Source organism: Oryzias latipes, chromosome 20, assembly GCF_053564925.1.
Source record: "Oryzias latipes strain Hd-rR chromosome 20, Olatipes_Hd-rR_3.1".
NCBI lineage: Eukaryota > Metazoa > Chordata > Actinopteri > Beloniformes > Adrianichthyidae > Oryzias > Oryzias latipes.
In genome coordinates this window covers 12,398,617-12,413,176 of record NC_136256.1, presented here as the reverse complement: position 1 = coordinate 12,413,176, position 14,560 = coordinate 12,398,617, and the positions used below count along the sequence as shown (strand labels likewise).

At 38.3% G+C, this 14,560-nt stretch overlaps 1 protein-coding gene across 2 annotated transcripts in view; it reads left to right on the top strand.

Annotated features, from left to right (window-relative positions):
• Nucleotides 1–14,560, top strand: part of LOC101161760 (partitioning defective 3 homolog) — a 409,769-nt gene that overhangs the window by 287,048 nt on the left and 108,161 nt on the right. For both annotated transcript variants that reach the window (XM_023950353.2, XM_023950354.2), the window contains one exon: nucleotides 4,616–4,729. In XM_023950353.2, coding sequence (XP_023806121.1) covers nucleotides 4,616–4,729 — 114 coding nt within the window. The remainder of the gene's footprint in view (nucleotides 1–4,615; nucleotides 4,730–14,560) is intronic.

Below are 14,560 nucleotides of genomic sequence, written 5' to 3'. Positions count from 1 at the left end.
AGTTAGGTAATATATTATAATAGGCGGTTATGTAAGAGATAATGGTCCACGAAGTGTGCATTATCAGAAATTAACGCCCGCTGTGGAAGCCTGAGCTGTCCGATGATAATGCAAACTTCAAAGGCAATTATTCCGCTTATGCCATGGTCACTTACAAAAGAAAATATATATTCAGTCAGTTTTTAATCGTTTTATGTTTTCAGTTCCGATGGCTTTTATAAAAAGCGGACTATTTGTCAAGTGGTGCCGCACGTTGTAACCGAAATATGACAACGCGCTGAGCCGGCCCGATTTGGACTGCAGCGGCAAAGGAAAGCGATATATATGCTGGTAGTCACAATGGGTTGTATAATGCATCAGTTCGGAGAAAATTCACCTCTTACCGCTTGTTTTTGTCCAGATGATGAAGCATCGTTTGTCTGCGCAGTGATTTTTAAGATATGTGACCGGAACTTTTCTTTTTTAGGTGTCCATTATTACTTTTCAGAATGGAGTATTCACCCGGATCATGGTATAAATTATGCGAAGCATATGTTAAGTGTAGGCTACCCCGTTAGGTAAACCAATGCGGAATTTGCATTGAATAATTGATTATTAAAAGTGCTTGTCTGTTTAATATATTTATACAAACATTTTAATGTTTTTGTCGTTGAAAATGTGGCAGATACTGCAGTCTAGACAATATGAGAAAAAAAGAAAAGAAAAAAAATACTCAGATTTCTGAACAAAGTACTATTTGCCTCCCATCCATAAGATGCAGCTGCCAATCAATATCTTATTATAGAACTTAATGTCTCATTTCCAATAGATTTTTTTTCTGATACTTGGCTTGTTTGGTGAAAATGTGGCACAGGTGTTTTTACAAATGGTTTCATCGCCTCATCTGACACTCATTACTGTCATGTCAAACCTTTGAAATTTTTTACCCCAGTTAGAACATCAGTCTTATTGAAAAGATGTGTCATGTTTTGATGTGTAATATAAGGGAAATTGACAAGGTGCATTATATAAGGGAGGTGTTTGTGCACCATTTATGTTTTGAATAATTATCAAGGTTTATCAAGGCTCCCATTGGCAGGCAGGCGATGACCAAGTAAACAAAACATTATTTGTAGTTACACTTGTAACGATTTTGGCAATTTTTGTTTGTTTGAAAATAAAAAGCTTTATTTGTGTCCAACAAAACCCTGTTGGTGAAATCCACAAAATAGGACAACAGATGTTATAAGGTTTACTACACACTTTATACACTTCTCTCAGGTAGAAATTATTATTTTTTAAGCTTTCCTCTCTTATTGAAACTCCTAAAGTTAAAAACGTTCAGAGTATGTACAGTACAGACCAAAAGTTTGGACACACCTTCTCAGAATGAGAAGGTGTGTCCAAACTGTAGGTCTAGTGATTAAGAATCGAAAAAAAAGTTTTGATTGCGATTTAAGATGGATTTACATTTGGCAAACTGGACGCAGTCTGTATAAAGAGACACAGAACAGAGGAGATAGATTGATGTGCCTAAAACCAATCAGAACGCCCAAGATAGATAGATAGATAGATAGATAAATAGATAGATAGATAGATAGATAGATAGATAGATAGATAGATAGATAGATAGATAGATAGATAGATAGATAGATAGATAGATAGATAGATAGATAGATAGATAGATAGATAGATAGATAGATAGATAGATAGATAGATAGACACAGTGATTACATACAGTACGTGTGCACTACAGTATAGTACAGAGGGTTCTCAAGCTATATCGCAGTTCACCTTTGTGGTGTTGCTTTTTTGTGTATATATATATATATATATATATATATATATACGTACAAACGAATATATGAAACTTTATTATACTTCTTTTTGCTGCAACTTGGTGTTCAAACTGACACAGTATGACTCAATACGACATACAACACATTTCATTCTTTTGTGAAAAAATCGTTAAAATGCATAATAACGATATTTTACCCAGGATTCATTGAAATCACTAAACTTGTTTTTTCATCTAAAAATATCTTAAAGTTTACTTGATATCTTATTATTCAATAGATTGTGGATTCTAAATAAAAAAAGAAAGAAAGAAATGTCTAGGAAAGGTAGCGGAGGAATTTCACTCAGAGACTTAAAGTCCTTGAAGTGGGGCAAAACGAGCTGTAACCTGCTCTGGTGATAAATAGCTAAGTCATTATTATTAGCATTCCCAGCTCTATTACAAAGTTTTAGCTTACCAGAGCCATTTGTTGATTAAATAATCAGGTAATGTATTAGATCTGTGCCATAAAATTTAGAAAGGGCTTTCTCTGCCTTTGTATTTTTTTTTCCAAGCCTTAAAGCAGACGTGTAGCCACAGCATATTGAAAGCATTGTAATTCCAGAATAGCCTTTACCAGATCCTCCATTTGCATAAAATTAAGTCCAGTTGCTTTTACGGTAAAGCGGACTAATAAACATACCTGCAGACTCACAGTTCATGACTATATCTATTCTCTCCCCACCTGCCTCAAATCAACCTCGTCTGATGCAATTCTTCAGTTTTGAGAGAAACTTTTTCTTCTGTCAGAGAAGGCTCAGCTTTAGGGAGTAAGCAAAAATGAACTGGCGCTGTGAGACTGCAGAGCCTAATTTCATCCCTATCTGAGATTGAACTGCACTGTGCAAGAAACAACAACAACAAAAAACAAGTGAAACATCACAATCGATGCCTGTGTATAAACAGCACTGAGTTAATTTGAGTAACACAACTGCTCGATACAATAGAGGCTTTGTCTGTGATTATATTTATTGAGTTTCTTCTGACTGGAACAACATGCCTTCACGGCCTTGCGTGTCTCCTCTGAGGCTTTGTCCCGGGGCCCATACAGTAGCTGCTCAACACTCTAACTGGGCTGTTTGGTTGCACTGCCTGCTCTTTTATTAAAGTTTGTACTTTCAAACATTGAACAGCTTTGGAAAACAACTCAGCAGTTTAGCAACGTGATTGTTACCTAATCTGTTCTCCATATTTGTTCTTTCTTATGCAAGTTTTTTCCTTCATCTGTCTACTTTTCTAACAGGTGTTATGCTAGATGTCTTTTCTTTCCTACAATGCTACTGACCGCGATCCAACAACGTGAAAAAATTGCATAAATGCTTATTGCTAAAGACCCACTCCAATGACAATTGTTTTTGGTGTTTTTAACATGTTAGCATTTTCCCCATGGTGGAGGACATTTATAAAAACAATTAAGCTAAAATCAATTAAAATTCAAATCATAAATCAGGAGCAAATGAAAAAATACTCTTTGAAAAAAGATATAGAAGCTACAATCGGCAAGCCACAAGCTCTCTGCTCCATTTCATTTTAATGCATCCACTTGCAGACAAATAGATCCATGTACGTCTTTGTTTTCCTCAACTAAGTTGGCATCTGGCTTAAAACTGTACGGTGGATAGCACCAATATTGCACCGGCAACAAACACCTAAATAAGACACGCTCTTTGACACACCGTAACTCTTCGACCGTTTTCCCACGCTCAACATGAATCAATGGATTCTGACATGGGGAAAAGTGGCTTTGCATATCAGCTTTACAATGGCGCAAAAGTACTATTTTTCATGACAGAATCAGCGGATTTGTGCATTGCGTATCCACTTCACTCTTGTTGCGTATCAGTGCAAAACTGCTTTTCTCCGCTTCAAAATCCGCTAAAATGACCTATTGTTGTTGAAAGGATGTCAACACTGGAGCTAAATTCTCGGTTGGTAAAGGGTTCAACTTTCAGATTCAATAAATGGTGACAAAACTTTATCTGAACATTACGCTGATAGATTTTTACCAGAATAACCTGACAATGCAAAAACAGCAGCACGATGACATCATCCTTAATTGTTAATATAGTTTAATTTTCTTTACAAGCAGATAGTATGAGCTATGAAGTATTATTTGGAATATAAAACAATTAACTCCATATTTTGCTGTTTTTGCCTGTCGAGTGTGGGAGACTTTCTATATGTTCTTCTTTTTCATTTGATTTAGCCTAACTTTTGTGTTGCATTTAGTTTTAATTGATGTTCATATCTTGAAGCTTTCCCAAATATACTAGTATGACAACACTGATACATTCAAATCTAGAAGTAATTCTGTTTAATTTGTTGGTTACCTCTTCTCAAAGCTCCATCATAAACTTTCATCGTCAACTCTAGACAGAAACCAAGAGTTTATCCACATTTTGTTATTTCCACTTTTCACACCAAAACCCTCTAAATGCTTCTTCTGTCTCTCAAAGAGACTTTTCTAAAAGTGAATTCACTTTTGTCTTATCTATTGGTGTGACTTGACGCTTTCTGATTCCATTTATATGAAAGAGGCCAAGTTATTGCTTCATTATCGGATTATTGCCCAGAGAGACATCTCCTGTGTTGTCTCCACAATACAAGAGCAACTTGCTGATTTTGACAGCTTGACACTTTCATTTCCTGCAGTGTTTCACCTCAATTTCCCCAGATAAAGGAAGCAACACAGCCCTATCTAAATATTCATATTGGGCAAGGAATTATTGACACTCTAGCTTTTGCTAAATCACCAATACACATTTTTATATATCCGGCTTTTCTTTTCTGTTTCTGCAGGTTTGGAAAGCAACGAAAGGGTGAGGACCAGATAGAGAGGAGAAGCTCCAGCAAATCTAAAACTGGGGAGGCGCCAGAGGAAGAGACTCTCCAGATGAAGATAGAAAGAGAAAGGTTTGTAGGATGCAGGGATGGGGGCAAAAAGGCAAAACAAGTACACTTTCTGGGTATAGATACAAATTATGTAACTTTATTTATTCATTATTAATATCCTATTTAGACATTTTGAGAAATGTTATTAATTATTATTAATTATTGGGCGGCTGTGGGGCAGCGGTAGGGCGGTCGACCCATGATCATAAGATTGCAGGTTCGAATCCCGCCTTGCACGCCCATGCGTCGAATCGTCTTTGGGTAAGACACTGAACCCTACCTTGCCTTTGGTGGAGGTTGGCGCCAGTGTTCGGCAGCAGAGCCGCCATCAGTGTGTGAATGTGTGTGTGCATTGGTGAATGGGATTGTGACTGTAAAGAACTTTGGGCCTTCAAAAGAGGGCAGAAAGTGCTATATAAGTATACGCCTTTTACCATTTAACCCATTACTATCCATTGCACCATTGTAAAATAAATAGCCTATTGTGTCCGTCTAAAAATTCCCTTTCAAGCAATGATTGCTTCATTCTTTAGTTTAAAAGGCACATTGGGTTCTGTATTTTGATTGGCTGTTGACATTGTCAATCAATCTGCTGTTCAGAGGCTATTCAGTTCGCCAAATTTACATAAATCTCTATCACGATCAGATCCGTGTTTTCGTTCTACAATATAGGATTTATTTTTCTATGAAGATTTCAACTTTGAGAGTTTAAACATGAAGGAAAAGTGTGAACATGTTTATGTGTGTCTGAGAAAAGTGTATAAAGTGTGTAGTGATGAGTTTTACAGCCTTAAAACATCTATGATGATTGTTAAACATATAGTTGACTACTTTTGGATTTCCACGGTAGCCCTAAAGTCCAAATCACATCAATGACAATTGAAAAAGCATAACAAATAAAAAATTTTTAAAAAGTAAATTTTAGAAATCAAAAGAAAATTCTAGACCCCAAAACACAATTCCAGAAAAAGAACTGTTTCAGAAAACAAAAGTAATGTCCAGAAATCAAACTGAAACGTTAAAAAACTTAAATACGATGAGAAACCAGTAAAGATAGGTGCTATGGGGCATCATTAATTGATTTTTGAGCTTTGAGATTTGTAAAATTCTTCTTCAATACTCATAAAAGTTTTGTAATTAGTATAGTATAGAGCATGTGAGTTATTATGAGTTATTTCATAGTGTAATTTGCACTTCAGGGCCACCGTAGTTTCTAGGTTTTCATGGGTTTTTTTTTAAAGGTAACTCCCGGAATAATCAAGGGGTCACTGCACTCACCCAAAAACACATTGTTTCCATCTATACAGTTCTCAGCATGGCGTCTTCCAGCATTGGATGAAAATTTAGGCAGAAGGGGACGTGGCTTTGGCTTCCTTTCCCTCACAGTCCAGCCCGATTTCATTCTTCCCAATGGAGAATATGGCATTGGAAGCAGAATGAATGAAATGGCAGCTCACTGTCCACATTGTTGTCCTCCATCCAAATGAAGTCACCAATCAAAGGGCCGTTGGTAACAGCAGTTAATTGAATCAAAACAATGGGCTCTGGTAGCGCTCCCTCTTACAGCCAGGGAAGAGTCAGATTGAAAATGTAAGACACAGACTGACGTAAAACTCTAAAAGTTTCACAAAAGCCCTCTCCCCTGAATGGAACATCTGGACGTCTCGCTCAGAGACAATCGATGTTGCCCATTTCTTTTTGCATTGAAGGTCCTATCCATTGACTGCTCTCTGGCGGAGGGCCCGGCCCATTCGGGCTCTGGAGACCCTGGTTCTCCATCCAGATCTACCCCCTCTTTTAGCAGCTACCAAACAACTGTCATGCTAAGCAGCGGAATCAAGACAGGCACACAGAGGGCATGAATTATGTATGGCGCATACCCTTCCCACAAACAGATACAAGCCATTTAAATCCAGTCTCTACCCCTTGTCTTCTTCCTGCTGTCACACACTTCAGCTGCTTTGTCTTGCAGCCCCATTCTGATTCCCTGTCTCGTTTGTGTCCGTTCTGCATGTCTGGGCTTCCTATGCAGAAGTGCCGCCTAATTCTTTGTACCTTTCCCCAAATCCCATCTCTCAGGCCGGCTGTGATTGTCCCTCAGTTAATGGAAAGGGAATCCTAAGGGAAATTTGGGTGGGTAATAATAAAGCAACCTGCCATGAAGCCAAGTCGATATTCAAAGCATCGGGGTTCAGCGGAATGACAGCTTAGAAATCCATTACCCCTTGTATTTTTCCGTAGCACCCCTGTTTTACACTCCAAGAGTGATACATTTGATTGTCGAAGTTCTCCACATAAGTCATATGTCCTGATTGATTGCCACACTTGACATGGAGACTGGCTATTCCAGAGTGCTTTTATGAAATTATGGATCGGCCCATTCCAGGCTCAGGAAGCTGGCAGTTGTCTGGCTGCTCTGCATGTCAGCACGACCCGGAACGGACTGGAGCCAAACTCCCGGCTCGGCTGACATTAGCGATCATTAATTCGAACAGACGTTTTGACAGCAGCTTTTAGTGATCCAAAATAGGAGTCAGCAAGGAGGTGAAACAGATTAATTCCCAGAGCCTGCCCCTTTTTACTCTGCAATGAGCAAGGTATAATCATTTATTTAAAAACTCTGACCTTGATGGTATTCTTGCAATTGATGGTTTGGCCTGTGGTCCTTACAGATACAATCCATTTAGTTTAAGTAAAAATATTACGCTCTATTGATGTCTTGTCAGGCACTTATGACTGCAAATGATGGAGAAGAGAGTTCATAAAAGTTTGAGTCTGTTCCATCTGTACTGGATCTTCTTAGTGCTGAAACCTTCCAACTTCTTTTCCAGAGTTTAAATGATTGAATGTTGCAGATCCTCAAATGGCCACTAGGGGATGGTTTCAAATAGGAAACATAAATATTGAAAAATTTCAAATGTACTCAAAAATTAACCTATTTAGAATCAAGTGTCACAAAAATTTTATTGTAATTTGCTTTGTCGTTTTAATAATCACAAATGAGGGTTTAAATGCATTTTCCGACCTGGTGTTTGGGATTTATTCAAACTCAAGTTTGTGCATTTTTAGTGATTTAAGATTCAACAAAACCTCAACTGAATTTTAATTGTTTCCATACTCCTACTGCTCCCAATTGTAGGGGCATTTGAAGCTGTAGTGGTTGTGCTCTGAACCACAGAATTTTACATTTAAATATAAATATTGAGTTTTTGTGTCTGCATGACTTTTTATTGTTATAAAACTGATGATATGTATTTTGCTAGTGCTTGCAGCTATCCGCTAATGTAGAATTCCGGTGACTATCAATGATGTCATCGAGAGGTAGCAACATCCGAATTCGAAGACTCTATTGTTATGTCCGAATTCCCACCCTAACCCCATAACGACTAAAAAACTATATAGTGTGGCACCATGTAGTGCCGTGAATTTTAGAAGCAATTCAGACACCATGCTCATTATTTTTTTTTTGTTAATGGCGGATATGACGTCATCAATTTCACAAAGTTAAAATCTAATTAAAATGAGCGTTTTGCGACGATTATTTATGAGTCCACTGTCCTCTTAAGTTAAAACATTGATGGTTTATCAAAAAAATACATTTGAATACATTTTTTTGGTAAAAAATGCATTGTGGTCTATATTCGCTGATCTAGTCAGCATCGATGCACACAGGTGGTAAATTTCTAGGGAACTCGATTTTGGAATTGTAGATTCGGACAGCACTACAAAGGGGTGAACGCACTATATAGTGCACTATGTAAGGGTTAGGGTTGGAATTCGGACATACCCTATTTTTTCCATATCACATTTATCCCTCGCTTTGAGGGATAGGGAGAAGTCGAAGGGTTATGGAACCAATTTGGATTTGGCCTTACTCTGTCTGACCAGATTGCCTGTTTGCAGAGTATCAATATGTTGGGTGGAGATATTTACAGCCATTGTTCTAGTCCCATTACAATTGCCATTCAGAGTCCCATTGGTGACATCAAAATTGTTGTCTGTCTTGTTCTAGGTTGTACTGAAAAGGTTTAATTCCCCTTGGGATCAATAAAATACTATTGTTTTGTATTGTGTTAGGTAAACTCTTGTAGATATAGTTCCAGAGACTGGCACCATCGAGTGCAAAACATTGACTATATGTTATGACTGGACCGAGTGAGTGTGACATCACATATAAAAAATGACTTTTCTTCTGGCTTTAACAAACAAAGTCAATTCATGTCGCCTTTTTGTCGTGATATGTTTGTCACTGTGTTGGAGCCACAAATTGTCAGTAAGCAGTGATTGGTCCAAGTCAGTTTAAGTCATTCTTTCTATGTGTCTTCTATCAGGAGTGAGCTTGTTGGAAGGCCACACCCCTGCCACCTGAAAAGGGGCTTAGGAGAGTCTGACAATTAAAAGTTTCCGACTTCAACGTGAGACCACGTGCTTTTATTGAGTCATCTGATTGGCCAGTTAAAAAAAGATATCAGATCAAGAACAGTTATCCTGACATATGAGTAATAGCTGTTTATTTCTCTATAGAAGTCGATGGGATTTTGGCTTCTTGGAATCAGCAGTTACTTCCTTTTTGGAAGGCAAGGGGTAGGGGTCACTCAGTCCAAATTTATTTACAGTCAATAGTCCAAACCTGCAGCAAATCTGACGTTGATTAGTGTTTTAGCTCGAAAACGTTTCATTTAACCCATGGAAGATACCAAGACAGCTCAGAGTGGACTCCAGGTACAACTGTCCCTCTGACCAGCTTCAGGTAATAGGCGAAAATCTCACACAAGCAGAGCCGGTGGACTAAAGGACTAAAAAACACACATGGGAGGTTTTGTTGGTGGGGCTTCTATCACTCTCTGGCTTATCTGTGCACATGCTAGTCCTGAAATTATATTTCTGTGGCCAAAGAGACAGCACACGGCGCCAATCTGACATTGTTTTTTTGTGAACCCGTCTCCATTTTCTCTGTCTTTGTCTGCGGCAGCTGATTATGATGTCCCTTTTCTGTTATCTGCCCAGCTCTGCTTGGCTTCTAATCAGCCACCAGCAGTCTCTCTGCCACTCCTTCATTTCCCTTTTGCAGACCACAGCAGAGCACATCACAGCTTTCTTTTCTCGCCAACTTTCGTTTGTTTGTTGTCAAAAGTTACTGCTGACTCCGAACAAACAAATCCTGACTAGGCTTTACTAAACTAGTCACCGTACTGTAGTTTCTTCAAACGTGGATAAGACGTGACGACTTTTCTTCCTTTCATTTTTGGTCCCCAATCAAAGAAAGAAAATAATTTCAAAGTAAATTATTCGGCTTTTTCTTTTCTTTTTTTTGTTCTGGAGATTACAGAAGCAGAAATATCTTCCCACTTTGTCAAACCATCTCATTATTCTCACATGCTGTCTGAATCTCATTTGCAGAGTTCAAAGCAAGGTCCAATTGGCTGATTGGAAACTATGATTCCATTTGTAATTATATTGATACCTACATCAGCCTAATATGATTATTAACACTGTGAATTAACACTGCCAAACCAGACCAATTATCTCTGTGATTGCATTATCGGCTCAGTTTCACCACCAAGTTGGGGGATTTTGTCGTTCTTCACCGACACAATTCCCTGCAAGTTTTGATGAGACAATATTTGATAGAAACAATCGAATCCAGGCATCAGAAAGCAACACTTTGTTTTTAGTCTATGTACAATAACAACTTCGACTGTGGGAGAATAGTTTTAAACATCCATATATTCTTGCCAGAGACTTCATCAAACATGGTTGTAGGAAATTCTGTTTTAGCTGAACATTTGATTAATAGTCATTGACGGTTTCTAAAGTAGTAAAGTGTAGAAACAAGTCCTAATGGAAGGATTTTAATAAAGGAGCTCAGTGGTTTTTCCATTATTGTGGGATTTATGTTCTAAAAAAAACACGCAAAAGGCAAAATCTGATTGTCAACTTTCTTTTTTACAATTATTCTAGATGTTTTAAGGCCATCACTACACACTTAATACACTTTCTTCAAACAGATGTGAACATTTTCACACTTTTTTCTTTCTTTTTAAACTCAGTTCAAAACTTCACATAAAAATAAGTCCAGCATAATTAAAAGAAAGATATGTTAGCAATCAAAGATGTATGTAGATTTGGTAAACTGAATACTTTCTGGACAGTAGACAAGGTCTACAGCCAATCAGGATCCAGACACAGTCTGCCTTTTAAAAACTATAAACATACAAAATTACACCACCTTAATGGTCCCTTGCTTTAACAATTTGAGTCTGTATTAGAATTTGAATCTGTACTTTTCTCAAGTTCTCTTTGTTTTTCTAATTACGTATTCTGAGTTCACCTCTGGGATAAACCGTTGAGCATGGTTAAATCCAGCAACATTAAATGCTAACTAAACAATAATCAGATTTTGACCCCCCTTTGAATTCCTACCATGACAAAGGTGGATAAAGATGGAAAGATTTCATGTAATCCATGGACACCAGTGAAGTTCACAAATCATTGAAGAAAAATGGTTTAACGCACTGTCTAGTGGGTCTAGATGACCCAACTCCCAATGTTAAAGTGTCTAGGATAGCACAAGGGATACTTCCTGATATAATAGTCTAAAACCATCTGTGTGCTGCCCCCTAGAGATTGAAACGAGGTAATAAAGTTAAATTTCGTGATCCATTGAGTCCCACATCATTTCAGAATTTTCACGTCATGCTCTGCAGTTCCGGTATAAAAACCTCCCCTAGCCCCACCCCTTTAAAAAATTGTATGGGCTGAGAGTTGAGTCATTTGGAGGTATTTTGAATACATCCCGCCAAAATGTGACCTTGGGGTCAAACCATAGACATATTCAACAGACTGATAATGTTGAGCGTAATCCACAGGATTCTACATAATGTCAATCCATCCTGAACCAGGTTGGACATTATTCAGCCCATTTCAACAGCGACTGAGTTGGACAAAGGGGAGGAAAAGTGTTATTGAGTTAACCTATAGGCTCACCCATTTGTCTAACAATGCACAAAACTGAACTTTAATAAATTCAAACAGAAAACAATACTATTCTTGCTGTCACATTTGTTGTGAATAGAGAATAAAGTAATAAATAGGAATGATTTTTTTAGACCAGATGGTAGATCGTTTTTTTGTTGATGTAAAATTTTAAAGTGCAGTCATTTGACAAGAGACTCCCTATGCCTCCAATGGCCTTTTTAAGGAACTGCAGCATTTGACAGGTTTACTGTACGTCACTTCTCAAAACGGAAGTTTGGATAAAAAAAAAAAACAGACCCTAATGCAGAGTGGACTAATCGAGTACCTCCTGAGCTGGTTCAAAAAGCCCTCTCAGTTTTGTAGTTTTTGGCAAGGGCATTCGAGACGAGACAGGCTTGGGGCTGTACGGCAATAATCAGCTGAATGTGGGCAGCCCTTTCCTCGCTGTTAACATGCAGGGCCATTAATTGGCTAATGGACTGTATATGGTACATAGGAAACCTGGTCTCAGAGGCAAAAGATGGGCCCAGAAAGGAACCGGGAGGGGTGGAAAGCAGCAGCAGGTTTCCTAAGACTGACACAGGAAGAAAAGGGGAAGGTTTTAGACGTGATGAGCAACGAAGCAAAAGAAAAATCTCTTTAAAATCCAAAAACTTTTTATTATTATTTATTAAACCCTTTGCAAGGGGCTTCTTTAGACATTTAGGGTAAAGATCACAGGATAATGTTATTTGAGACAAGAAATTGGTTCTGTATGAAAGTACAAAAGTCAATAAGTCATTGTACCATAATCCTCAATTATGGCCGACAGCAGTCTTGGACAACAAGGATCATGTTGTTTTTGCAATTCTCCTTTCTTACTGTGCCTTTGAGCCAGAATTTTGCCCTCGCCACATTCTGAAAAACTCACCAAAATTTTTACCCACCTAGTAACCGGAAATGAATTTTGGGCGTAGTGAACAAACCCCTAAAAAAATGATGACATCATAGCAGACGAAGCCATCAAAAATATTAATTAGTCCAAAATCTCTCAATGGGCTCAAAAGAATTTTTCAAGGTTGGTGATATTTAAAGAAATTGACGGTATCATGCGATGTCTACAAGACCTGGAGGCCATTTAGTGGTGAAGTAGGAAATTTTGTGGTTTTTACCTTCCCTCAATATAGTAAAAGAAAACTTTAATTTGTGCGATCTTCACGAAAATCTACATTCACAACCGATGTTTTGTTTTCCTCAGGATGAGGATGCCATCTTGAATTTTATTTAAAAAAATCCGTATTAGTGCCATTTACAAATAAATCTCCTCCTAAGGATTTTGATCTATCACTTCATAACTACTCAACATCATTGGTGAACTAAAAAATGTTGGACAAAATGTTTGTAGATTTTAACTAGCATTAGCCTGGCGCGCTCCGAAAAGCTGCGTTCCCCTCTCACATTTTTGTAACCAAAATATTGTGAAAATGTAATACACGCATTGTAGGGTTTTAAAATTTTGACTTCCCATTACTTTGTATGTATTTTTTCCCTAATGTCATCATAATCTTACATGCTGGTCATTTAAGCGGCATTTTAGGACCTTTGAATCTGAAATAGCTATATCAAAATAGCAGCAATGTTTGCAATGATTGTAATTCTTTATCGAACTAAAACAACAGACTTTTGCTTGTTTGCAGGTTTTATGGGTGTTGTAGGAAAACAATAGGTCAGATATTCTTACAGCTGTATTGAACTTGCTGTTAGTCTGTCAATGGTACACACCTATTAGTCCTAAGCATATCAGACTCCTGGGGGCAAAAAAACATGTCTTCCTTGTTGCTTGATGTCATTGGTTTAGCCGCAGCCATTATCTCATCTTAAATGTCAATAATCCATTTTTTTTATGAATCTGATTAGTCTGTAATATGCCAGAGGGGCTGAAGGTCCCAGTGGACTTACGTGAACCTTCTGTAATTTCATTGTCTGATGCTTCCTGGCAGGACCTGGTGGTTGGTGGTTTTACCCTGTAAAGCTTTATTTATTTATTCAATTTTTGTTGCTGAAAAGGGGTATGTGAATCGAGACCACCATAACCCTAAACAGCTACTTATTGCCGTCTACCTGCTTCTAAACAATGCGGTGTTACATCTAATGAGCTTCAAGCCTTTATTGATGACTCGGCGTCCCCGCCACATTGCATCACGCCTTCCATCTAAATCCCATTCCACAGATAATGCCAAGAAAATAGGATTTTGGAAGGCAGTGTATGGGCAGGATAGGAAAATTAGGTTAATCTGGCACTGAAAAATGGCGATTGTTTGAAATGTGATTACCGTTATTGAAATACAGGGAAGGGCAAGAGATGGGAGTTTTACGAGGAGGCAATCCATGTTACAGACCTGTCAATCAACAGTGAGAAGCAGCACCCAGGGGGACGGGTCAAAGGTCAGATATGTCCTTAGGTAACAGGAAAGTCTAGCAGCAGTTGGAGTTGTTGCACCAGTGTGTGGATGATTGTGTTACCCTACAGCACGTAACATCTGGAACCAGTGAGCAGCCTGGTGGCGACTGCTTGATCGCCACATTGGGAGGTCAACCCCCCCCCTCGTTCAGCCTGTCCTAGTTGCGGACAGATGCATTCACATGCAGCCATTCTTCGGGACAGGAAGGGCCCGACAAAGACTTTCTTATGTGGCTTGTGCAGTCCCATGGAGAGAAAACAACACTAAGATGGGGGGGGGGGGGTTAAGGCGTGTTAAAGGAGGAAGTGGATTTATGTGATCCCATTCCATTATTTAATAAACAATAACACCTTATGGTTGACAGGAGGCATTTCCTTGACTGTTTAACAATTAACATTGAATTTAAATGGTGGATTTACGCCTTTCTGGAGGA